Source organism: Rhipicephalus sanguineus, chromosome 1, assembly GCF_013339695.2.
Source record: "Rhipicephalus sanguineus isolate Rsan-2018 chromosome 1, BIME_Rsan_1.4, whole genome shotgun sequence".
Taxonomy (NCBI): Eukaryota; Metazoa; Arthropoda; class Arachnida; order Ixodida; family Ixodidae; genus Rhipicephalus; species Rhipicephalus sanguineus.
The window spans coordinates 17,619,584-17,645,419 of record NC_051176.1 but is presented as its reverse complement, the minus strand read 5'-3'; the positions used below and the strand labels follow the sequence as shown (position 1 = coordinate 17,645,419).

At 49.4% G+C, this 25,836-nt stretch overlaps 1 protein-coding gene across 1 annotated transcript in view; it reads left to right on the top strand.

Annotated features, from left to right (window-relative positions):
• Positions 1-12,423: 12,423 nt before the first annotated feature.
• Positions 12,424-25,836, top strand: part of LOC119389737 (organic cation transporter protein-like) — a 282,311-nt gene continuing 268,898 nt past the window's right edge. The window contains exon 1 of the mRNA XM_037657112.1: positions 12,424-12,566. Within this exon, the coding sequence (XP_037513040.1) occupies positions 12,525-12,566 (42 nt within the window). The 5' untranslated portion in view covers positions 12,424-12,524. The remainder of the gene's footprint in view (positions 12,567-25,836) is intronic.

The window sequence follows — 25,836 nt, the reverse complement described above, 5'->3', positions numbered from 1 at the left end:
GACTTCTATATATTTACCCTTAAATTTATAATTTCTGATGATTCACATGCAAACCATGATATGATTATGAGTCATACAGTAGTGGGCAACTCTAGATTGATTCTAACTGACTGGAGTTAAACAAACGCACTTGTAGCCTTGAAGAAGACAAGACTGCTTGTCGAAACATTTGCTCCAGCGACACCTCTTGTTCACAAATGTTTCGTCTCTTCAAGCTTCCTTCTTTCCCTGAACTTCAGACGCAGATCTAAGCACACGAGTGTCTTTGCATTTCGCACCCAATGAAATGTGACCGCCGTGGCTGGGTATAAAACCTGCGGCGTTGAGCTCAGCAGTGCCAGGTAACGTAACTAATGCACGGAGCTAGTGCTCAATTTCAACGCTATTGCAGTGTAGATTGCATGACACAGTAGACAGCTAATACTTGTGGACGATTGTAGGTACACCTCCATGAGATGCCTGGTAAACCATTCACAAATAGAGCATTGCAAGTGTGAGGTTCAAGATGACCTGTTGTAGCAGACGTTCACATGTTTCGCCGCACTTGCAGAGTGGACATTTGGGGGTAGTCACTCTGTCGTTGCCTGGCAATCCTGGAAAAACAAGTAATAACGTCACCAGATATTGATAAGCATAATCAATGAATATTAAATTTTGCAAAAGTAAACATATAAACGTAGTGAACAAAAAAAAGTCACAGTTTCGCCGCAAGGGCGAAGCAATGAATGCGATAGCAAGAAACTAATGCTCTACGAAGTGAGGCTCGCCAATAGATACTCTCAGTTTGAACAGCACTCCTGTTGCAAAGGCGGCCGAAGCAGCGAAGGAAACTAGCGTGCTTCAAGTGTCGAGCTGTGACACTTGATAGTTCGCGCTCATCGTCTGTTTGTTCGTTTAGCGGCGTCTCTTGAGCTCGAGTGACTTTCGTACGCTCCGTAACATGAGCGCGGACACCACGGCGAGAGCTTGAAACAACCCTCTTCCCCTCACCACCAGAAAACCGCGCGAGCAGACGGCGGAAGGGCGAGGTTCTCCCTGCGCAAATATAAGAAGAAGCGAGCGAGTGAGCCGACGACTTTTAAATGCGCCCGTCTAAAGTCCCTCTATATTAAAATATAGGGACCTTACGCCCGTCGTGCTCCTAGCGCCATCTCGCTAGTAATGAAGAAACTCTTATAAGCGCCGGCCGTCTCCGAGTCCGTCCAGCGGTAATGGGTGTGTATATAACGCTCGCCGTTAGCTATGTGGAGGAGCTGCGTTTCGTGGCGTAGCGGTTAGCGCAGCTCGCTGCGGAGCAAGAGGTCCCTGGTTCGATTCCGCACTTCGGAAGCATTTTTCTGAATTATTTTTCTTTGGGGGCTTTTATATATATACACATACTTATACATATACGGTGCATGACGGTGACGGCGACGGCAAAATTCACACGAGACTGTCCATATAATTGCTATCGCAATAAAACAGCGGTTTGTTATGCATATATGTAAACGTACCTTATAATGCATGTTGTATCACTCGGGCTAGCTTCTTTACAAGGCGTGTCATGTAACAGGTGCCTTGCTCATTGCACACAGCTGTTTCCTTGTCAGGCCAGGAGGCTACAGCAGAAAAAAAAATATTTCTGATTATAGTGATGGTTTTTTATCACACTAAAGTGAAAGTACACTCATAATTATGTGAAGCTTTCGTTGCACTAAATGTGTAGTAAAGATAACTTAAACTGACAGCAGGAGAAATGAGACCTCTAAACCTGGCTTCTCAAATGCGATCCGGCAAACTATAACTCATATGTTTTTTCCACTGATATACGGGCTAGTTACGAAGATACATGCGAGGCATTGGTGATGCAATTGCCTCCCTTTATTTATTGCAGTGGCCTGGTTAATGTTAACCGAACGATAAACTCAGCAACTCGCTCCCACGTGAAGCCACGCCGCAAGGAACGCACGTTTTCTCATTGACAGAGTATGACGTTGAAAAATTGAATATTGCAGTGTGTCGCCTGCGTGTGACACCCATACAAAGCCATTGGTTAAAAAAAAACTGAAGCAAACGGTTTTTACTCACCGGTCCGTATATTCTCGGGCTTGAAACGAGTACCATCCGGTGAAAGCTTCAACGGTCCCCTGAAGTCAACTTCGTTCCCCTGAAGTCAGCTGAATGCACTTCGCGAAAGGATTTTAACGAGTCAAAACGAGCAGAACAAAAGCGAGTGTGTCGGCTGGCAGTGGCTCGAAACATTTACAGCGAAACGAAACAGCGCGAGACGCATCCCAATGCACCGCGAACCGTTACCTGTCGTTGCGCCGCCGTATATTTTGAAATGAAAATAATGATGCCGATAGGCTGCTTACAACTACGAGTCTGTTGGAGCAAAAACTATTACAAAATATTGATGATGTGGTACCTGGAAAGGCAAGGCCACTTCGTATAAACGGCAATTTGTTTATTGAATTAAGTCTAGCAGTAAGCAAACAACTAAACTTCCTTATTTCAAGAATATTTTAATTAGTGAAGTTTGGGCCTGACGAGGGCGCCCCTACATAAAAAGTCAAATAGCGCGAATGGCGGCCACCACATGGTCGCCATGTTATCCTAACGTAAAGGTTAGTAGATCCACTCCCGCTGTTTGAAGCTGGAACTCGCCGCGGTTGATTTTTTCGCTTTCTGCGGCGATCGCTGGAACTTGAGAGTTTCCGGTGCATGGAGGAAGGAAAAATAAGGAGAGGCCCTGACGTCACATTCGTGAAGCCTCCACATCGCAAACACCCGCATCGCCTCCTGGCGAAGGAGCCTCGAAACATTTCGCGATTTCCGTCGTGTCGTTTGCAAGCGCATGCGTGATTCGAGCCTTTTTTTTTTTTTTCGCCGTGCAAGCGGCGCCGCGGCGCAGTCGATTCACGCATGCTGCTCCTTGTGTGTGTTCTTTAGGAAAGCTACGCAATGCCCAGCTGTTGCGTACGGTTGCGTATACCCGGCGCAAATCGCGTGCGCTGCGGAAAGTACCGGATGTTACTTTTCATGTGTACGTACACATTGGCTTCATTGCTGATCACTAATGCATGGTATTTGCATGCGAAGCTCTCGGATGTGCGCTCTGTTGCTTCTTACTCATTGTGTCAACTCAGAACACACGTGAACTTTTGTTTTTGCCGTCTGACGCGCCGTACATAACATGCGCCCATAGGCGGAGAGTTTTCATTTTACCGGAGGGGGCGGGGGCCCGACTTGCTCTTCCACATTTTTCTCATTCTCCTTATATATATATTGTGGGCATTTATATGCACATCTTCTTCATGTGTACGTTATCACCATCATGATGCATTTGGTTATGCATCCTCATCTTCGTCGTGTATCATCATCATCAGTGTGGGTTGATCGTGCCTGTTCGCTGCCGGGTCTTCGGGCCAAATAAACGTCTGCCCTACCAAGACCTCATACGTGGTGGAGGTTGCTTCTGGATCCCCCGTCCTCTACTCGTCCGCTCTACCTCCTGGAGCTTCGCTCAGGTCGCCGTTTGCGCCAGCTGTGCAGCAATATGTCACAGCACGAGCAGGTCGCTGCTGCTGCCGTCCCCACTCTGGCACCGCAAGCCACGCCTTCACACGTCGTAAACAGCCCCCAGCGCGAACCTCATCTCTTCGCTGGTCTGCGCGGAGAAGATGTGGAGGACTGGCTGGACGATTTCGAGCGTGTCAGTTCTGCTAATCGGTGGGACGACACGTACAACCTAACTCACGTCTCCTTCTACCTTACCGGTGTGGCGAAGACGTGGTTCTTCAACCACCTGATTGACATCCCCGACTGGGCTACGTTCAAAGAACATCTGCGCCAAGTCTTTGGCACACCGGCCGTTCGGTCGGCTCTCGCCAAGAAAACACTCGAGGCTCGGAAACAACATCACGGCGAGTCGTACACGTCCTACATCGAGGATGTTCTTGCGCTCTGCCGACGTGTCAATCCATCAATGTCAGAGTCGGACAGGGTGCGCCACATTCTCAAGGGCATTACAACTGTCGCATTCAATGCTCTTGCCATCAAGAATCCGGCTACCGTTGCTGAAGTTGTGACAACGTGTCAGCGCCTCGACGAACTCGAGTCTGTTCGCCTCCCACCGGACAGTGACGAAACACGGTCTACAACGGACGCAGACCTACGAGGCATGATAAGGGCACTGATACGTGACGAATTGCGATCCATGGGATTCTCAGTGCCTACACTGTGTCCCAGTCAGCCTTCCGGCACGGCCTTGCGTGATGTCATCAGGGAGGAGCTAGCGTCCTTGACTCACTCGGCGCACATTCAACCCGCTGCGTCTCGCCTCCTACCAACATTCGCGCAAGTTGCTGCCACACCTCTAGGGAACGCCAACTCGACGTTGCAGCCATCAACATACGCGTCGGTTGCTGCCGCGCCCCCTGCGAGCTTCCCGTCACCGCCGGCTGAGCCCTCCTCTGCCCATCTGACTGCGCTATCACCCGGTGCCCCAAACCCTGCCTACTACCCGCCTTGGCGATCATCTCGCCCTACGTGCTACTATTGCGGCTATCGCGGCCACATCTCGCGCTTTTGCCGCAAGCGCCAGCAAGGTGAGCGTCGAGGATACGACATGTGCGAGCGTGACTTCCCCGGAGGAGCCTTTTACCAAGGCCGCCGTTATTCGTCACCTCCGCGTCGATCACCATCTCCGCCCGCATCGAGTGAAGTGCGCAATAGTTATCGGCCAACCAGACGCCGTTCACCTTCGCCCTTCCGTCGCTCCTCGTCTCCGCTTCGGCCTGCCTCCCTCACCTCTGACCACCGTCCGGAAAACTAAGCGATGCAGTTTTTGGAGGAAAAACTGCATTCACACACAGGACTCAAATTCCTCCAGCACGCCCTTGCAATATGATTTCTGTAATAGTTGAAGGAGTGCACGTCGATGCCTTGGTGGACACTGGTGCTACGTTTTCTGTTCTTCGAGCTGATTTGTGTGCCCGTCTCAGGAAAGTGATGACGCCTTACGATGGACCTACACTGGTTGCAGCCCAGGGGAACACAATTCGCCCTTCCGCTCTGTGTACTGCCCGCGTACTAATCGATGACATTCTTCACCACATAGAGTTCGCTGTGCTGTACCCGTGCTCTCACCAACTCATTTTAGGATGGGATTTTCTGTCGTCTGCTTCCGCGGCTATTTGTTGTGGCCAACGTGTCGTCCACCTTACCGGCACAGACTACTCGCTCGGCGACGACATCTACAAGCCACTTCGCCTCGTCGCTGCTACAGATACCGAGCTGCCACCACGTGAACAGCGAATCGTAACGGTTGTGTCCAACGACGTCGACTCTGGTGACGTATTGGTCACCCCGTCACCCCGCTGCCTTAGTAAAGGCATAGCTCTTGCATCGGGTGTCGTTCGCTTCCATAATGGTTCAGCTCTTGTCGCCGCCACGAACGCAACATCGGAAAAGATTTTACTTCCGCGGGGCACCACGGTAGCCTGCGTTGCCGATCCGGAGCCTGTATGCGTCGTGCCCCTTAGGCCTGTCTGCTCCAAAGGCCACTCTACTGCTGATCGTACTTCTTCCTCCGCCCTTACAGCAGTCATCAGCAGTGACTTGACAGATTCGCAGAAGCAGCAGCTGGTTGCTTTGTTGAACAAGCACGCAACCTCTTTCGATGCCTATTCGTCCACCTTGGGCCAAACTACCGCTGCAGCACATCGCATTCAGACCGACGGAACATCGATTGTGCACCGCCGCCCGTACCGCGTGTCTCTAGCCGAGCGAAAAATCATCGAAGAAAACGTAGCCGACATGCTGCAACGGGACATAATCCGCCCCTCAGCCAGCCCTTGGTCGTCTCCCGTTGTTCTGGTGCGGAAAAAGGATGGTTCCGTACGCTTTTGCGTCGATTACCGGGCGCTCAATAAGATCACTAGGAAGGACGTATACCCTATGCCACGGATTGACGACGCCCTTGATTCCCTACAAGGCGCGGAATACTTTTCGAGCCTCGACTTGCGTTCCGGCTACTGGCAAATCCCCATGCACGAAGATGACAAAGAAAAAACAGCGTTTGCCACTCCGGACGGCCTATATGAGTTCAACGTGATGCCTTTCGGGCTATGCAACGCACCCGCAACTTTTGAGCGTATGATTGACACCGTGCTGCGTGGCCTGAAATGGAAGACTTGCCTGTGCTACCTAGATGACATTGTTGTCTTTTCATCAACGTTTTCTCAACACCTGCAACGCTTGGATGAAGTTCTGACGTGCCTTGCGGGCGCTGGTCTTCAAATTAACACCAAGAAATGCCATTTCGCCAGCAAGTCCATTAAAGTCCTCGGTCATGTCGTGAGCAAGGACGGAATACGCCCTGACCCCGACAAAACCGCTGCGGTGCTTCGCTTTCCTCGCCCTGAGAAACCTAAAGACTTGCGAAGTTTCCTTGGCCTCGCGTCTTACTTTCGTCGATTTATACGAAACTTTGCCTCCATAGCTGCACCACTACACAAGCTACTTGTCTCCGGTACGCCCTTTGAGTGGTCTCAGGAATGTGAATCGGCTTTTGACATGTTGAAGGATGCCCTCACGACCGATCCTGTTCTTTCCCATTTTGACGAGGCTGCTCCGACTCTCCTGCACACAGACGCTAGCGGCCGCGGTTTAGGCGCCGTTCTTCTGCAGCGCGACAACTCTTCGCGAGAGCGAGTCGTTGCATACGCCAGCCGCGTACTCTCTCCAGCCGAGAGGAACTACACGATCACCGAGCAGGAATGTCTGGCCGTCATCTGGTCGGTGCAGAAGTTTCGTCCCTATCTGCACGGCCGTCATTTTACTATTGTTACTGACCACCACGCGTTATGTTGGCTTTCCACACTCAAGAACTTATCGGGACGCCTCGGTCGCTGGATTCTGCGTCTTCAGGAGTATGAGTTCGATATCATCTACAAGTGTGGCAAAAAACATCAAGACGCCGACGATCTTTCTCGCTGCCCGCTACCTACGGCCCCGCTCGGCGCTTCCGCAACCGCCTCGCATACCAAACACTGCGAGCCCACTTTTACATCGGTCCCCTCTCTGGCCTCTATAGACCACCTGCCTCCGGACAACGACCAAGAATTTGCCTCTCGCCAGCTAGCTGACCCGTACTGTCGACGGATCATGGGCCATCTCTCTGGAACTTCCTGTCCACTTAACGCACGGCTACGTCGCCAACTCTCGCAGTTTAAGCTCGACAACTCCGTGCTGTACCGCCGAATTTACCATCCTGACGGTCAGCGCTGGGTGGCCGTTCTACCTCGCTCTCTCCGCTCTCACGTCCTCACAGCCTTCCACGATGATCCGACTGCAGGTCATCTCGGTTTTCATAAAACCTACGACCGCCTTAGAAGTCGTTTTTACTGGCCTGGCATTACTACTAGCGTAGCCAGGTACGTCGGGTCCTGCACTATCTGTCAGAGTCGAAAACTCCCAACATCTGGTCCTGCCGGTAAACTGCAGCCTCTTCCGTGTCCCGCGACACCATTTGAAGTTGTAGGTGTCGATCTTTTCGGCCCCCTTCCAGTCACTGCCGCCGGCAAACGATGGATCGTGACAGCTGTGGACCATTTGACCCGCTACGCTGAGACATCTTCTGTGGCTACTGGTTCTGCTTCTGAAGTTGCCGATTTCGTTCTCCAAGCCATTATACTCCGCCATGGCGCTCCGCGTGTTCTGATCAGTGACCGTGGAAAGGCTTTCCTCTCTCAGCTATTGAACGAACTTCTCCGATCCTCCGGCACCACTCACAAGACCGCTTCCAGCTACCATCCTCAGACTAACGGCCTGACCGAGCGATTTCATCGCACACTTGCCGATATGATCTCCGCCTATATTCAACCAGACCACAAAAACTGGGACGCGATTTTACCATTCGTCACTTTGGCCTATAACACAGCCATTCAGCGGACAACCGGCTATTCACCGTTTTACCTGGTTTACGGACGTTCCCCTACTTCCCTTCTGGACGTTTCTTTCTTTACCTCCAACGTAAATCCGTCGCCATCCTCTGCCGAGGAATACGTTTCACGACTCGCCCAGTGCCGCCAGCGTGCTCGCCTGAATACCGAAGCCAGACAGCAAGACAGGAAGATTGTTTATGATGCAGCGCATCGTGCTGTCTCTTTCCGACCCGGTGACGAGGTCCTGCTCTTGACGCCTCTTCGCACGCCTGGTTTGTGTGAGAAGTTTCAGCCACGGTTTATCGGGCCGTACACAGTTCTGGAACAGACTTCACCTGTGAATTATCGCGTGACGCCACTTGTAACCCCAGAAGACCGCCGTTACCGTACTACCGAGATTGTCCACGTCTCCCGCATCAAGCCCTTCATACGACGTTCCTCCTCTCCTTGACCTCCAGCGGCCAGGCTGGCCGCTTTCACGTGGGGGGAATTAGTGTGGGCATTTATATGCACATCTTCTTCATGTGTACGTTATCACCATCATGATGCATTTGGTTATGCATCCTCATCTTCGTCGTGTATCATCATCATCAGTGTGGGTTGATCGTGCCTGTTCGCTGCCGGGTCTTCGGGCCAAATAAACGTCTGCCCTACCAAGACCTCATAATATATATATATATATATATATATATATATATATATATATATATATATATATATATATATATATATATATATATATATATATATATATATATATATAGGGAGAGTGAGAGAGAGGAGTCCAATTTCCAACTTAAAGAATTTAATGTAACTTTAGTCTTTTAGGTGCCCGCGATATCATAATGAAGATCTGTAAGTGGGAGACCCTAGATTTATTTTTCAATTTACACAAAGACATAGATCCACCTCGTAACTCTTGGCTCAAAGCGAAAAAGGTCGCGCAGGCTGCTACTCGTTTACTGCGTCGTGTAAAATCGATTCACGCAATGCGTGGGGTTTATTAATAGGCTTTACTTTGTTAAAACATGCGCCACACAGGAGAGAGTAGGCTGACGCTATCACGGGAACTTTTAATTATGGCAGTGAATTCAATTCAAGATGCCCGAAAGTAATTCTGAGATGGTAGCAAATACCCTACCACTACACCTTGTGCGAAGCTGCGGTTACGAATCTTTCTGCCAAAGGTTGTTTTCTGGACAAGTGATGGAGTTGCTCACTGGTGACCGAACTTTTAGTAAAATCCTTTACTGATAAATCAAAACTGCGTACCATCTTTTCTCGGCACTTTTATAAGCAGGCATGTCGAAGGGTACCACTATGTAGGCAACCAAGAAATTACCCGTTTTTTATTGGCGAGTAAGTTTGTGCGAAAGCGTTCACTGACTGACTGTGTCGGGATTGCTTTGTATTCTCAGTATCATTTTTGTGTTCTCAAAACCATTCACTACGGGGTTCAAGACAATTAGAGCGCAGCTCTTAGGCGTCCGTTCCTGCGTTGAGCGGCATCGCCGTTGGCGTCGGCGGTGTAACCGATAGCGCGCACGAGGACGAAAGAGAGCGAACGCGAAGTCTGTCGATATCACGAGATACAGGCCTCTAACCTCGCTTTCTTCCGCTGTCGCGCGCGCTGGCCCCTCGGTCGGAGCTCGTGCGCATGCAGGGCTGGCACGTGCACTGCGGCTGGCTTCGCTTGTTGTAACGGGGCTGTGGGCGTTTCACTTGGTTCGCGACATCTGCAATGCACAGAGTATATAGTGTGCGTAGCACTCGAGCGCTGGCAGTTTCTGTGACAATATGTAACGAATGTTACATTGCTACAACTGCGGATAGTCAAAACTTCAAACACAGCTGGCGTTGATCGAATACGAGGCTGCGCTGAGCGAATTAGGCAGTATGGTAATCGCCGGTGAATTTTTTTAATTTGTCTTAAGTCGTCGCTTCAGTTGTTCATCAACACAACATATTCTGCACATATCCCAATAAAACTTTTTGTTGGGCTAGTTGGTTATTCGACATAGTGTAGGATGATCAGCGCAACCTTGACTCCCGCAAACACTCACACAAACACTCACTCATCCACCCGAGGAACACACACGACACTCAGCGCTCGTGTCGTGTGTGTTCCTCGGGTGGATTGTGTGTTCCTCGTGTGTGTTCCTCAGCGCTCGTGTCGTGAGCGCTGAGTGTCGTGTGTGTTCCTCGGGTGGATGAGTGAGTGTTTGTGTGAGTGTTTGCGGGAGTCAAGGTTGCGCTGAACATCCTACACTATGCTGCACATATCCGTTTGAGGGGCATTTTTCCACTGAATGTTTGACTTGTCACTGGCCCATGAGCCGAACTTTAAATGGCTGAAATGAAAAAGAAGCGGGCATAAAAAGCCTCCTGTGAAATAGCTGCCAGACAGGACGACCCGGGGACCTAAGCCAAGCTCTTAAAAAATATCCTGGGCGGGCGCCAGGGGGGGGGGGGGGGCTCTGCCTCCCAATGAGGCAGTCCGGGGGGGGGCCCAAGCCCCCCAGCCCCCCCCCCCGTACTCTCCGCCTATGCATGCGCCGAAGGCATCGTACGTTTTTAGAGGCTGTGTCGTTCAACGAAAGGCCAATAAACTTATGTTGTTGTTATCGGACTACGTGATGTATGTATTGTGCGGTGTGCGCTCGCTGCGTGCTTGTTGTTGTGTGCGTACTGGAATTACAAACTTTACGTGCACGATCGCGTATACAATACAGCGGTGTCCTCTTTTCGACGTGAAGTTACGTCAACTATAGGTTGGCGTTGCGCCGAATAGCTACTACACTCACTCCATATACACGAACAAAGAACCGCTAATCCGGCAACAGATCGGGAAATCGGGCTACGAGAAAGGGAAGGCCTAACGCCCAGACGCCCAGCAGAACGCGTAAGTCACCGCTTGGTGAGTTCGAATACGATGATGCAGGGGCTGAACGTTTTTGATCACGTACGGCACGTAGCGGTATTCTGTACTGTTGCACAAAAACGCTCCACGAAGAATTTCAGCACGCAGCGCTCGGGCCTGCCACGCACGAACAGCCTGGTAAACGTCTGCTTGCAACATTTTACTGCATGCGAACCGCACAATACGCGCTAATTAAGTTTACGCCGGGACTACAAATCTGCGCAGAAGCTAACCACCGCGGAGAGCACGCCGCGGGGCGTCTGCTGTTTTGTTTGCCCCATACCGGTTTGTTTGCCCCATAAATCTGACGTCACTTCCGCCACACTTTTCGCAATGCATTGAAATACGATAGGGCCTCTCCTTAGTATTACTTCCTACATGTTCCGGGGCCTGGCGTCACTCGGCGTTGCATCTCGCTTTCTTTCGCGATGTTTCCAGACTTTCCGGGCGTATGATCCGAGAGTCCTGGTCGACGGTGACCGTTTTGAGGGGGGAGGAGGCGGCGTCTTTTCATACTTGTTTTTTCGTGTCGCGCGCCTGTTGAGCGAACGGCTGGCGCCGTGATTTGCCGTTGTCGTCTGAAAGCGGCCGTGCGCGCCTTATTAACGCGATCGTTTGTGGCATTATATACAGCGTCAACCGGAACAATGCATGATCCAAACGCCGCTCTTTATTTATGTCGGCTATTGGCCAAAAGGATGATATGTCTTTTGCGACGCGGAGAAACAGAAACGTGGCGTCAGGTGACAGGCTTCCGCCCACGACGACAGTGAGAACCGGTTCTGCTTGAAAAAAGGGCGCCTGAGAAAATAGCGACTTCGCGCTCCTCTTGTAACCTTTACGCGGCGCGCACGACTGCAATATTCGGCTGAGCACTTCATAGCCGTGTCTTTTTCCCGCAGGATGTGTTTTTTCAACAAGCCCGAGGGGTGCTTCATGATCCCTTCAAAGGAGAAGCGTCAGCCCCCCCCCCCCCCCCCCCTCCCCCAGCCCCTTTCTTTTGTCGGGCTTTCTGCTCTCAGCATTTTATTTAGTAAACTGCGGTGCGCAGCCTCTAGTCAGTTTATAACTAGTACCTGACTGAGAGTGTGCGTACGTGTGAACATAATCGCGTGTATTTATTATCGCGGATTCTTCGTGCATGTCAGCCGTTTTCGACGCGATAAGTTGACGAGGCATGTTTCGCCGTCACTTCATCGACAGAGCGACAGCCGGAGCTTTAAGACTGCGCGAACTTTTCTTTACAGCTCCTTATACTCGGAGAGGTGCAAGACTAGAACAAGCTCTGAGACAAGCTGTGATATGGTAAGAGAGTAACACAACCTTTTACTCTCTCGTGGGACGCAGGAGTGGAACAGGCACTTTTCTCTGTTTTGCCAGGAGGCGTACACATCCCTTTCACTCTCTTCTCGCCTGCAGAGAGTGGTAGAGAGAGTTGAACGTGATCTACAGGAATGACGAAGCTCTTTAACTCTTGCTTCAGGAGTTCCAGTTTTTAGAGTGTATGTATAACGCACTTCGCACACGAGGAGTTCTAATAGCACGCTTTCTTATTTTTTTTTTTGCGCAGTTTTCTGCAAGAGTCTCCACGCTGGCTGCTTACGAAAGGTCGCATCGACCGTGCCGAGCAGTCTCTGGTTCGCATTTTGAGGATTAATCGATGCCCTGTGCCTGACATGACGCAGACAATGAGCAGCCTCGTACTCTTGGCGAAATCGGTGAGCTAGAATTTGTCTCCGCTAGCACGCACCTGTCTCAGGCGTTACTTGCTACGAGAAAAAAAAATGAAAGAAAAAAATTCGGCAAATCCCACGCCTTGTGAGAATCGATTTCATGCGAAGCAATCAGCGAGTAGTTGTCAGTGCTGCATTTATTGCCTTTGAGCTAAGCGTTACGACGTGGATCGGCACGTTTTTGCAAGCGTAGTAGCTGTGTGTACATCGTTGCTTTACTAGCCACGTCGACTACGCTGGCGTTTAAAGGGTAACTTATAGTCTGGCGTAATGACAGCACTCGCTCTAGATCACAGACGTCAGTATTATCGAAACGAAGTGCACTTCACGGTGCAACAGGGGCGTAGCCAGGGTGGGGGGGGGGGGGGGGGGGCGTTGGGGGGTTCAAATTCCCCCCCGAAATTTTTCAGTTTTGCTTGCGTATATATGTGTGCGTATATAGTACACGCACACATACAAACGCAAGCACGAACATACATAAAGTATGGTTGAACCCCCCCCCCCCCCGAAAAAAATTTCTGGCTAGCCCCTGCGGTGCAGTCATGTGAATGTCCTAGTAACTTTCGTTATGTATTGTTACGGGGTCGAGCAATGCTTCAATATAGCTTGCTGATTCATAGAAATATAATTGTGATGTTTATTGGACTTTTATAAAAGCGGAGCCAACACTGGAACTGCAATTGACGTTAACCCGGCATGACGCCTGTATCAGAGGAGAACATATGTAATGTTTATTGCTTTGTTATAAAATTAGATAGCCAGAACTGCAACCACGAGTGACGTTGCACCGACGTTACGCCTGCATATGGCATTTTTTGGAAAGCAGCTTCTAGACGCGGCGTCGCTCTATGGTAGACTATCTGACTGCCACACAGAACGCGTGGGTTCAATTCCTGCTGGGGTCCTGATTTTTATTATTTGCATTTGCCGGGTCAGTGCTGCCAATAGGCTTCCCAAGCAACGCTTAGCGGCGCTGCTGCTCTTGACAGGCAGCGCCATCTCTGGCAGAAAAAGAGAAACTGGGGTGTTAGCAGCGCGCGTTTTCCCTTCTCTCCACCGCGTTGCCACTCGCTTTGCACGTGCAGAGCTCTCGCGGTGCACTTGCGCCGCCTCACAATGTACCGCTTGCAGTGCGGCTTCAAAAGGATTTTCAAGCTTGACTGGCACTTCCGAAAAGCGAACTTGATAAAATGACAGAGGCTCGTCAATCACGTTAGCGGTGAGGAGCAGACGATCGACAACAACGACGCCCGACTCAAAGCGAAATGCATTTCCCAAGTCGCGATTACACCGTGTAGGACGTATACCTCGAGGCAAGTCTCATTCTGTCATGTTAAAGATGAATAATGGTCCACATGCACTCCGAAATGAAGCCGTACACGCTATCGATGTTCTGCGGCGTGGACTACGAATCATATGATTGTTGCTTTGATATGGCATGCTTACAGTAGCAGCCGTGTACTTTCGTGAACAAACGTTTGCGGCGTGCGAAAAAAAGATTATACGGCCATGGCACTGCTTCCTGAGAAGGTTAGAGTCAAGTCCTCTGTGCCGCTGGAGAATCACCCGCCGATTAACACGCGAGGCAGCTAGCTGAGCTTTAACCGCTGTGAAGCAAGATGAACTGCTTGCCTCGTTTTTTCGGCTCTCGCGTCATGCTTGCAGTCTCTTTTTATGATATCGACTTGACAGGCGTATAAAACCTGTTCCGTGAACGCGGCTAGAAAATCGCACAAAGTCAAAAGGTGGTTACTTCAAGGTTGCAGTTGCAAAGCATGTATTAGGTGCCAGATATATTTAGCGGCTTAAATATATATCACCATAATAAAGTGACAAAAACAAAGCAAACCTGCAGAACTATGTCAAAGCTTGCTGAAAATGCACAGACGTTCCTTCCGGCGTGATAAAGCAGCCTTCCCGACGCGTGAAATGCAGGCGCCGAACTTCTGACGATGTGCCGAGTTCAGTTGAATTCAACCAACCGCGCAATGCTAACGGTATAACGCGAATGTGAACGTTCAACAACGACGGGTAGGTCTCACGAACACGGGGAGTAAATACACAAAGTTGCTTCACCTACAACCGTAACTGGACTTTAACAATACGAGAAGACAGCGAGTAATCATTAATGTAGTCGCTGCGTGCATGCGCCGCGTTACTTACCGATTCAGGTAGTCGGAACGAACGAAAGACAGCCAAAATAGAAGGTGAGACAGCGCTGTCAGCTATCCACGCTTGCTGCCTTTATTTCTCGTACGACACGCCCGGGAAACGATACAGTTTAACACGTGAATCGTGTGCCTTGATGTGGTCTGCACTGTTGTGGCTGCACGCTAAACCGCAATACTTGGGACCACGCTTGCGCTTCCGCGGGGTCGCTTCCGCCATCGCGGAAATGCGCAGCTTCGCACAGCAAGCCTCTCGGTTCAACGTGCCCAGCTGACGGCCCCTCAGTTACCCGCACCGAGAGAAGAACGCGTGCGCTACCGCTACCGTGAAAGGGGCTGAGTCGGCCGCGCAGAAGGTTCAGAGCTTTTCGACAGAGCCGAAGCGCCGCAAACTTGAGCTTGGGTTCCCTATGTGGGTTTTTCTTTGCGCCTTCAAATTACCAATGTCTCGCCTTTCCCGGGAAGATGTCAATCGCCTGTGGCGCTTACCGTGGTATGTGCCACTTGTGTCTGGAGGAAAGGGTTTGACGCGACAGGATTTTCACGTTGTTCATGTCATGACCAGACAGTCATATTCGTCAAACCCTCTCACCCTCCCAATTTTCGTCTACACCAAGCTGAGGAGGCGGTCACATGAGCACCGAGACGTTAGCGGCTAGATAGATACATGGATAGAAACACTCAAAGTGCCTTAGGTTCGCTAAAAATGTTTCGCATTTAAAACCGCGGTAAATACCGCTTACAGCCATGTTTAATTCACGATTTGGCCATAGAAAAACATGTCACGCATGCTACATACACTCTAAAAAGAAAAGCGAGTAAGAAGGTTGAATTGTCTCACAAGAATAATCTACCTCGCGTGCCTCATAATAATTGCTGGGGTTTAACGTCCCAAAAGCACGATATGATTAGGTGGGAGGCCGTAGTGGAGGGCTCCATGAATCGAAGCACGCGGGCCTCAAGCATTTTCGCCAGCATCGAAATACGGCCATCGCGGCTGGGATTCGAGCAGTTGAGCGCCATGACCACCAGACCGCCGTGGTGTGTTATCTCGCGTGCCCTTCCTTGCACTATGGCCGTGAGCCCGGTACTTCCAAGACGCGAAAAGGCATGCGCGTGACAAAGCGCTCTTGACAGGAAAGTGGCGAGCGCCGAGTTTTCAAGTAAGGAAACGCAAGCCAGCCCTATGGCGATTATTCTTGAGGAACAAAAATACGGCCCTTTTTACTCCATCTTTTCTTAGAGAGTAGCAAACAGAATAATGTGAAATTTTACAGCATTTTGTGCCTCCCCGTTAATTGTCTATGTTACCGCATACGTGGTAGCGTCCAACTACACATCCTTCATTCGTTTCTAAATCTGACTGTGCTTCTTATGCGCTTCATTTGTTGGCGGCCTGCTCTTCGGCTAAATGGTATGAGTAAACTACGCTCTATGCTGGGCTGGGCAAAGATACTTTGAAATGGTATCGCGATGTGATACAGGATACTACCGCAATTACTGTATCCATACGGTACTTTCTGTATCCATACGATGGCGCAAATTACTGTGTCGAGTTTTACCTTGTCCATAATAATATTACCCTTTACGCTATGCCGAATCACCGGACAGGTACAAAACAGCAACAGAGGTAGTAGCCAAATTTTTTTGTTGCGCATCGTGTTACAGAGAACATATAAAACTCCAATGACTTTCCATATTCTGCCCATCTGCTGGCTTAAAGCGTTAGTTAGCGACATATTCCTTAACGTGCAACGTTTTAACAATTTTTCTTTTGCGCGAGAACTTCTGAAGCCCTGAAACGACTTGGACGAATTATATAGTTTCTCAAAGCATCGCAAGACACCGCCGCTATTCGAGCTATTGCCACTTATACCTCCGATTACCTGATGATTACTAACAGTAAAAAAGTATGTATATTTAGAGGGGCCTAAAAAAGGAAAACATAAATAAAATAAAAAGGCGGTTCCGTGTCAAACATTCACAGTAGATAACTATAAAAACACGATACAGACGGCACCCCTAATAGCTATGACAATTAGGAATGAAGTATCGTCAACTTACCCATTAAGGTAAGACAATAGAAAATTCAGTTCCTATGGAAAAATACCTGAAACAGCTCGTTCGGGCGCTCATGAGAAAAAAGTCATAGTTTCGCCGCAACGGCGAAGCAATTAATCCGATAGCAACAAATTGGAATGTAACGCGAAGAACGGAAAGCAGCTCGAAATTGCCAGCGCGTCGCTCGAGCCCAAGGACGCACGAAAAGAACGCACACAGGACGAGCGCGAACTATCATGCGTCACAGCTCGATACTGGAAGCGCACTGCTGAAACATAAAGCAGGGCGCACGAAACGAACGAACAGGTACACACAGGACGAGCGCGAACTTAATGTCGCAGTTGTTATTTATTTCTCTTTGAACAGCGCGCTCCTTTCGCAAACGCGGCCGCTGCAGCGAGCGAAGTCACTTCGTTGCGCTCCTCGCGCCACCTCGCTGGCAATGAAGGGACGCTTATAAGCGCCTGCCGTCTCTGAGTCCGGCCAAGATTGTAATGTTAAAGGCATTGGTAGTACTTTTCATGAAATATTTCAGCTCTTCTTCGTCTTCTTCTGTGCTGGTTTTATGGCGTGCCATTTAGAATCACTTCTTCCTTTTCATGGGATAGATCGGTGGTCAATATCTTCAGTTTTGTTGTCTTCCATTTCAAATACGCCGTCTTGGAGCGAAAGAACATGATACCGTAGTACAAAACTCGAACACTCAGAGGCAGAACGAAGTAGGAAAGCCGGCCTCTTTGTTTTTCTATTTGGGTTTTGCGCTACAATATCATGCCCTTCAGTATGTACCGACTCGCCCAAGAGAAAGTAATTGTGGAGCGAATCAACTAGGGCACAGATGGGACGAGGCCATGTTCGTGGCTTTGGTCACGAGGTGCTTGGCCAGATCTGAGTGACTGTGATTCAAACAAGTGCAGGATTCGGCATCTTTTGTTTTATTCGTGACTGCTTTTTTTAGTCCACGTTACTACGATGAATGACCCCATTTTGATTACAAATGTTCCTAATATGAAAGACACTTGGGCACGCTTTACGTTCCCGTGAAATTTAGCCCAGTTTCGTTTTCTGTATTTCGCTCTACTAGAAAAAAAAAAGCCTTCATATTTGTTTTTGACACTCAATAACACCAAAATACAGTCACACAAATTTCATTAAAAGCCAGCAGTGATCTAACTTTGTGCTGAATTAGCAGGGACAGTTGGGCGAGTTGGTTGAAGTTCATCTTTAAAAGGCGCGAAAAAAACCACAACGGACAGGTAGGAAGGAGACAGGACGACGCGCTTCTAGCAACTGCTAGAAGTTGCAGTTGCTAGAAGTTGCAACTGCAGTTGCTAGAAGCGCGTCGTCCTGTCTCCTTCCTACCTGTCCGTTGTGGTTTTTTTCGCGCCTTTTAAAGATTAACTTTGTGCTTTTTATTACGCAAGCGACAACAAATACTGTCCCGTACGCTTTCTCTGGCCTAATATTCTGTTGCACTCAACTGCTTGTGTCTAACAAAACAACGAGCCCCTCAAAAATTCAACCAGCTCCAGACACCGATCAAACAGCGAAGCTGACAGCGTTCCCTTCGTTAGCCTAATGCATTTCTATGTTTTCTTTCAGATATGTTTTGTCACTGTTCTGGATTAAACACCCTTTCTTAAGCTTTGAAGTTTTAGTATAGCCACCTCCTGTTATAACCACAAAGTATCACGTGACAGTAGTGTGGCTATGGTAACGCGCACGCCATTTCTTGGGCTAACTGTTGCCTTCTTCCTTTTTGGTGGAGGTTGTGCGTAGCGGAATTTACCCAATTTCTGTGGCACGTACGTATTTATGATGGTGATAGTTTTCCGATAGGCTGCACAGATTTCTATGGCACATGCCCGTTTGTTGGGCTAACTGTTGCCTTCATTTTTAGTGGACTAGTGGGCGCGGCCAGCAACTTCGGCGGACCCCCCTTCGGGGATTGTCTGATCGTGGTTCTCCAGGACTAAATAAAGTTCATTTCATCATCATCAGTGGCGAGCAGTGCGATTTACCCAACGTCTGTGGCGCATATCCATATCTGATGCCCCCAAGCGTTACCACGGATTCCGGACATGAAAGGCTCGACCAAGAACAGCTTCGCTGCTAATAAAATTCCCCTTCTTCGTTCATTGATGGCGAGGACCTCGCCCAGGCAGATTTAATGTGTTAGGTTAGCATCCGAGGGTTTATTGGTTAGCGGCCGCCTCGTTCAAAGATCACTTGCCATGTAATGCCCTCTGGCAAAAGGAGTGTTCCACACTCACCGCCTCAGCTACCAGTAGCGCTGGCTAACACTCCCAGGGATTGCACGCACAGAAATAGCCAACAAAGTAGGCGGGGAAGGTTCTTCCATAGTAGCTCAGTTGCTAGAGCATCGGACTGGTAATTCGAAGGTTGTGGGTTCAGATCCCACTGAAGGAAAGGGTAATTTTTCGTCAACATTACTTCATTTCAATTTGCATCATAGTTACTATACTGCTCTAAAAATTCAACAATTAATGTCCCCGATGCTTTCTTTTGCCTAATTGTCTTTTGGATTAATTTGGCTGTGTCTAACAAAAAAGGAAGCGCTTCAGTAGCGGGAAGCAAGGCTGCTCTGCCTCGCATGGGCTCCTCATTTTCGCAGTTTTTCGTGAACCGAGACTGCTTTTTTGGTGCCAACAGTGGTCTTTATTGAACTTGCCGACGCTGCTGGTGAGTGCAACAAACCTCTTCGTTCTTGCGGTAGTTTACAAACTTCGACTCCTGCTGAGCGGGGGAACGCCGCCTCGTTAGCCCTAACGCCACCGGCACCGGCGTCGGGCTCGCGCTTCGTCGCGCGTGCACAAGTCTATTCGGCAACGCAATGGCGTACAAAGTGAGCGGCATGGATCTACCTGCCACAGAATTCAACCCAGAAGAATGGAGTGTAGTCCTGAATGCCCGAACACGCTCGCCTCGACAGCAGTCGAAAGAAACCGAAGGAACGCGGTCAAGTAACGCGGCGTCAGCTGACGGAACGCAAGCAAGCAAAACGGAGTCGGCAGCAAGCGTTTCCTCAACGCTCGATGACACAGCTGTGATGCGTCTTCGCTCAAAACGCCTGCCGCGGTTGCCAGTCGATGACTTCAAAATCGTCTTTCGCCCGAGTGCGGGCGTCAATCTGGCCCAATACAACGATGGAGAGTTAAGGGCGGCTGTAGTCGCCAACAGCGGACTGCACTCTGCGGTTGCCGAGGAGGATCTTGTGTGCACCAACCTGCCCAAGAATATTTTCGCTGTGTCCACTTGTTGCGCAGACCGAGTTGCCAACTATGCCAAAATACGAGAACTCACGCTACGCTGCAACGAACTGGCATTTCATGCATACATAGCTCCCCCGGACGAGGCACGGCCAGGAATCATCTACCGCGCCTGGGATGGTGAATCGCCTCAGGACTTGCTCCGAGATTACGCCGGGCGAATCCTTTACGCCCTGGGCGAAATTCGTCACAAAGCCGCGACCTCGACACCAAATCAGGAAAGGTGAGCTGAGTAGAGCAAACCTCCTGCTCCTGTGGCACGAGCTTCGATTCTAAAGAAAGGTTTAAAACTCAGGAGACTATCGACCGCCTAATTCGAGAGAATCTAGAGTTAAAGCAACAGTTGGCTCTGGTGCTAGAACGCTTAAGTACACTTGCAGCCGTCCCGCCTGCGTCCTCTCCACCCCTATCCATCTCCTCTTCTATCACGGAGCCTGATATGGCAGCCCAACCAGGAACCGATTTTACAGATTCCTCCCCCCAACCCGCCAAAAAGAAAAGGACGGAACAGCCCGAATCGTCGGAGGATGATCTTAAGTGCACGAGTCAAAAAATTTGGAAAGAACACCGGGAACTCAGACAAAAGGTTTATTTAGGCTTTACCCAAATCGCAGAACACTTCACTAAGATTGAGAATATTCTAGACATGTTAGTTGCTCGGGTCCCCTCTTTGGAAGCTCTACCACAATCCCTCCCCTCTCAAGCACCTTCGCAGCCATAACCCCCTCCTGCACCCTTGCCCCATCCCCACCCTCTTCACTCAGCATGTGGCAATGGAACTGCCGTGGATTAAAAAATAAGAGAGACAATCTCTCACTTTACATACAGCAGTCTATACCCGCCTCTGATGTCATCTCCGTACAGGAGCCTTTAAAAGCCTGCGAATTTCTAGGCTATCAGGCTGTACATTCGCATCCTATTTCCCCGTGGGCCACCACATATATACACAGGAATATCTCGTTTATAGCACACGATCTCTCCGATCTTTGCTCTGACTGCATTCTTCTTGAACTTCTCCCGCGTCGTACAGGACAAGGTACATATTTTATCTTAAATAGTTATTCTCATCCTCGAGATGGCCTCACTGCGGTATACGAAGCAATCGACAGGGCCATCGAAATAGAAAGCTCTGCTCCCATCGTTGTAACCGGTGATTTTAATGCCCCGCACATAGATTGGGGTTAGAGGAAAACACTCGGAAAGGCACCAGCCTATTTCAATACATTAAGAGAAACAGGTGCATCCTAGCCACTGATTGCATGCTAGCCACACGCACTGGCAACAGTGTGAGCAGAAATACAACCCCGGACCTTACTTGCACTAAAAACGTGCGACAAGCTAACTGGACACACACTGGAGTCAACCACGGCAGTGATCATTACATCTTAACAATTACACTGCCTAGTGCCAATTTCCGTCCGCAGTTTCACTTGAAACCTATTGTCGACTGGGATAAATTCCGCGAAATCCGAGACCGAAACCCGACAAAAGAAATTCAGGACTACAAAGACTGGGCGTCTAAGCTCAACCGAGACGTAGCTCTTAGCCACAAAGTAGCCCCGGCAAAACATATCCGCGATCCAGTAGACAGCAGGCTGCTCCACCTATGGGAGGCCTATCAGAACTTGGAGAAGCGATGGCTCAGGCAAAAATATAACAGGAAATTAAAACGGAAAATGACACAAATGCTCCACCTCATAACTGAACACGCGGCCGAACTTTTATCACAGCAGTGGAACGAGATATGCAACCGACATGACGGCAATCTACATATGAAGAACTCGTGGTCCCTGCTTCGTCATACGTTAGATCCATGCTCCTCGCGCTCTGAAAGTACTAAGCAAATTATGAAGCTCTTGTTTGAGGTAGAGAAACAAGGGCAAGACCTTGAAGCTGCTCTTAAAACCACGTATTTCCCTGACCTAAAGCAAGAATCGTTACCTACCTATACAGGAGCTCCGAATCCAGGCTTGGATGCACCGGTTGCAGAGACGGAAGCGTGGGAAGTGAATTTCACCTGTGAATCACCAAGTAACAATTGTTTGCAGTTTTTGGACCTCCATTTGTTTTTGCTCAGTGACCATGTTTGCTGGTGTTACTCACTGCGTTCCAAGATATTTCTGCTTTTTTATACATCCAGTCATTCTAAGATTATTAAAAGTGCCATAACAATGAATTCCTTACATTCTGCCTTGGAAAAGTCCTGCACACACAGATTTCAAGTAAGCTTTCTGCAGCAAGTTGATCGTCTAAAGAATGCTGGGTTCCCTGCGCATGTTCTAGTCTCAGCCTCGGAAAGATAAATTAAGAAGTGCAAATCCCGCCAAGTTGTAACCAGTGAACCAGGCGATAAGCCCAGGAGATACGCGGTTATGCCTTACGTGCACCGGCTGTCTCATCGTTTTAAGATAGGAAAAAGTTTTGATGTCGATGTTCTCCTTTCATCAAACCTAAAAGTTGGTAAAGCTTGTGCCGCGATTGAAAACAAGGCTAGAGGAACTTCGGGTGTGGGTTGCACGGTGAAGCATCGCAACCCCCCTGTTTCATGCTCTGTTGGAGTGGTACATAGGATTCCCCTCTCCTGCGGCAATTTGTATATAGGCCAGTTGGGTAAATGCATAAATGAAAGACTCCGCCAGCACAATAGCACCTTAAAGGGAACGCCGACGTCACACCTTTCGACACATTGTAGGGCGTGTGGATGTAAACCGTTCTTCGACAACACTGTCATCTTGCACAAGCATAGAGATAAAAGGGCACGTGAACTTGCGGAAGCGTACTTCATTAAAGATGCGGGACATGACTGCATATCTGAGCCGTCCGTCTGCCTTTTAGACTGTGAGCTACGTAAGCTTAACGAGTTCTTTGACTACAGGTAACTTCCGCGCATGCGTTGTTGGTTTTCTGGTGTTTGATGTTTCTTTCAATAAACTTCAGTTGTTAGACAGCGCTCGTCTTGTGTCCTCTTTGTGCTCCGTCCAGTTCGCGCTGAAAAGGTTTCAAGGAAGTGTGGGCTGCACTAAGCAAGCTTCGCACCACATCCGCTCCAGGACTAGATGGAGTTACAAACAAAACACTCCGAAATTTAGACTCTCAATGATTGGCCGCTCTTACCAATTACATGAATCAACAATGGGAGCAGGGCACGCCGCCCCAGGAATGGAAATCAGCTAAGGTGACTTTCATCCCCAAAAATAATAAGCCGTTAGACCTTAAGAATATGAGACCGATCTCTTTTACCTCATTTACAGGAAAGCTGATGGAGCATGTAATTCTAAATCGCCTCAACCGCTACATGGAGAAGGAAAACTCTTTCCCTCCACCATGCATGGCTTCCGAGCGGGACTCTCAACTCAGGATGTCATGTTACAGCTTAAGGAGGATGTGCTCAATCGAAGTTTCCCACACATCACCAGAGCCATCCTCGCATTAGACCTGACCAAGGCCTTCGATAATGTTCCACACTTCTCCGTTTTACAGTCTCTTAGCGAACTAAACGTGGGCTCCCGCACGCACAGGTATGACACTGCCTTTCTCAGCAGCAGGTCCGTCCGCCTACAATTAGGCACATTCAAAACCGATCTCTTCACGCTAGGAAGCAAGGGAAGGCCCCAGGGAGCGGTTTTGTCCCCATTTCTTTTTAACGTTACTCTAATCCCGCTAGCACGGAAAGTTGCCCAACTTCGTTCCATCAATCACTCCTTGTACGCGGATGACATCACCATCTGGGTCAATGCCGGCAACCGTGGTGAAATTGAATCGAAACTACAGTTGGCCGCTGACACTGTTGTTAAGCGCGCCAATAGTAATGGGCTCACCTGCTCGGCGGCTAAATCGGAACGCCTAGTTATTGACCTTAAAATGCGGGATACCTGTAAGATTCAAGTCATAACAGATGACACCCCCATTCGATGGGTTAAAAAAATCAAAATCTTAGGGCTTAATATTTCTCACAATGGCTCCCACGCTGAGACCATAAAGTTAATCCGCACTTCGGTTCATAATGCAGCTTCCCTAATTAAGCGCATTTCCAATCGTCATCGCGGCATGAGGGAAGCAGACACACGCCGCCTCATTCAGGCCTTTTGCCTATGCAGAATCACATATTCCATCCCCTACCTTTATCTCACACCCACGGAGACCGAGCAACTCAACAGACTCATCCGCACTGCCTAAATCTCCCTAAATCAACAGCCACGGATAAATTACTTGTTAGGGGTGCACAACACTCTGGAAGAGCTTGTAGAAGCGCATCTCTTCAGTCAATACCAAAGGCTATCGCTTAAAGAAACTGGTCAAGTACTGCTGCGCCGACTTGGAATCAACGTTCCTGGTCATACGACGGCCACGCACACACTTCCAATCTCTGTTAGCAGCAACCTATGCATTGCCCCACTCCCCAAAAACACTCACCCAGAACATAATCGAGCGAGATGGGAAGCTAGAGCCAAGGTTCTTCACAAGCGCTTCCCTCCTAATTCTCCAGCAGTATACGTAGATGAGGCCGAATATGCAGTTCGCCCAGCTTTCTCAATAGCCGTTGTAGACGGATTTCAAAACGTGGTCGCTAGTGCGTCCACTCCAAATTCGACAGAATCCCTGGAAGCAGAGGAGGCGGCAATTGCCTTAGCAATTGTTCACAACTCCGCTGAGTATATTTTCTCTGATTCTAAAACTGCAACTCGTAATTTCGCCACTTTCAAAATTCACTCTCCGGCAGCTAGAATCCTTGAGTTATCTCCTCCGCCTGATCGCCTCATCACCCTCGTCTGGGTCCCTGCGCACAGTGGACACCCAGGCAACACGGCCGCTCACACCCAAGCACGAGCACTCGTCAACCGGGCTCAAAGCGACCTGCCTTGGCTTCGCGGTGCCAGGGATCGACTCCTCAGCTACCACGACATAACACTCTTTTACCGAAATTCCCTCCTAACGTATCCCCCACCATATAAATCTCTCTCCAGAACTGACCAGGTTTTGTGGCGCAGACTTCAAACGGCCACAGTCACGACTCCTTTCCTTCTCTCCCTTATTACGCATGGCGAAACTTCTCCTCATTGCAACTTATGTCCGAGCACCAGAGCCGACTTCAATCATGTCTTTGTGAATTGCCCAAACAAACCTAAGCCCCCGTGGCAAGGGTCAGAACACCAGGAGCGATCGGAGGCTGCTCTGCGCAGCTCGCAACCGGAGTTACAGCTCCGGACAGTGGGGTGGGCCAGAGGGGTCGCCGAAGCACAGAAGTGTCCGGCCACCTAGAGCGGCCTGAGGGCCCATCGTCGTCCTGCTTCCGCTTCCCCCCACACACCCCCCTGACATGATTCTTTCACGCATCAATAAAGTTGTTTACCTACCTACCTAACACAGAAACGAGCCCCTCGAAAAAAAAATCGCCTTCTTCGTTCATTGAAAGCGCAATAGCGCTCGAAAGTAGTGAGATGTTTTTCTTTCACTTTTTTCATCTCTGGGTTAGCGTGACCTTTATAATTCACAACCTCCTGCTCAAATACGATCGCGATGAGTCAGGTAACGGGCAAGGGTGCGCAGATATTTCCGGATAAATTTCCAGCCAACCTAAGTATGACTGGGTGGCTTTCTCTTGTGCTTTTTACTGTAGCGCACATGCTACTTTGTGCAGGTGATATTAAAATGAATATCGGGCCTGATAAGATAGACCAGCTCTTAACCATTGTCAAGGACATGGCTGGGTCCGATGATAGGTTTCAGAAAGATGTC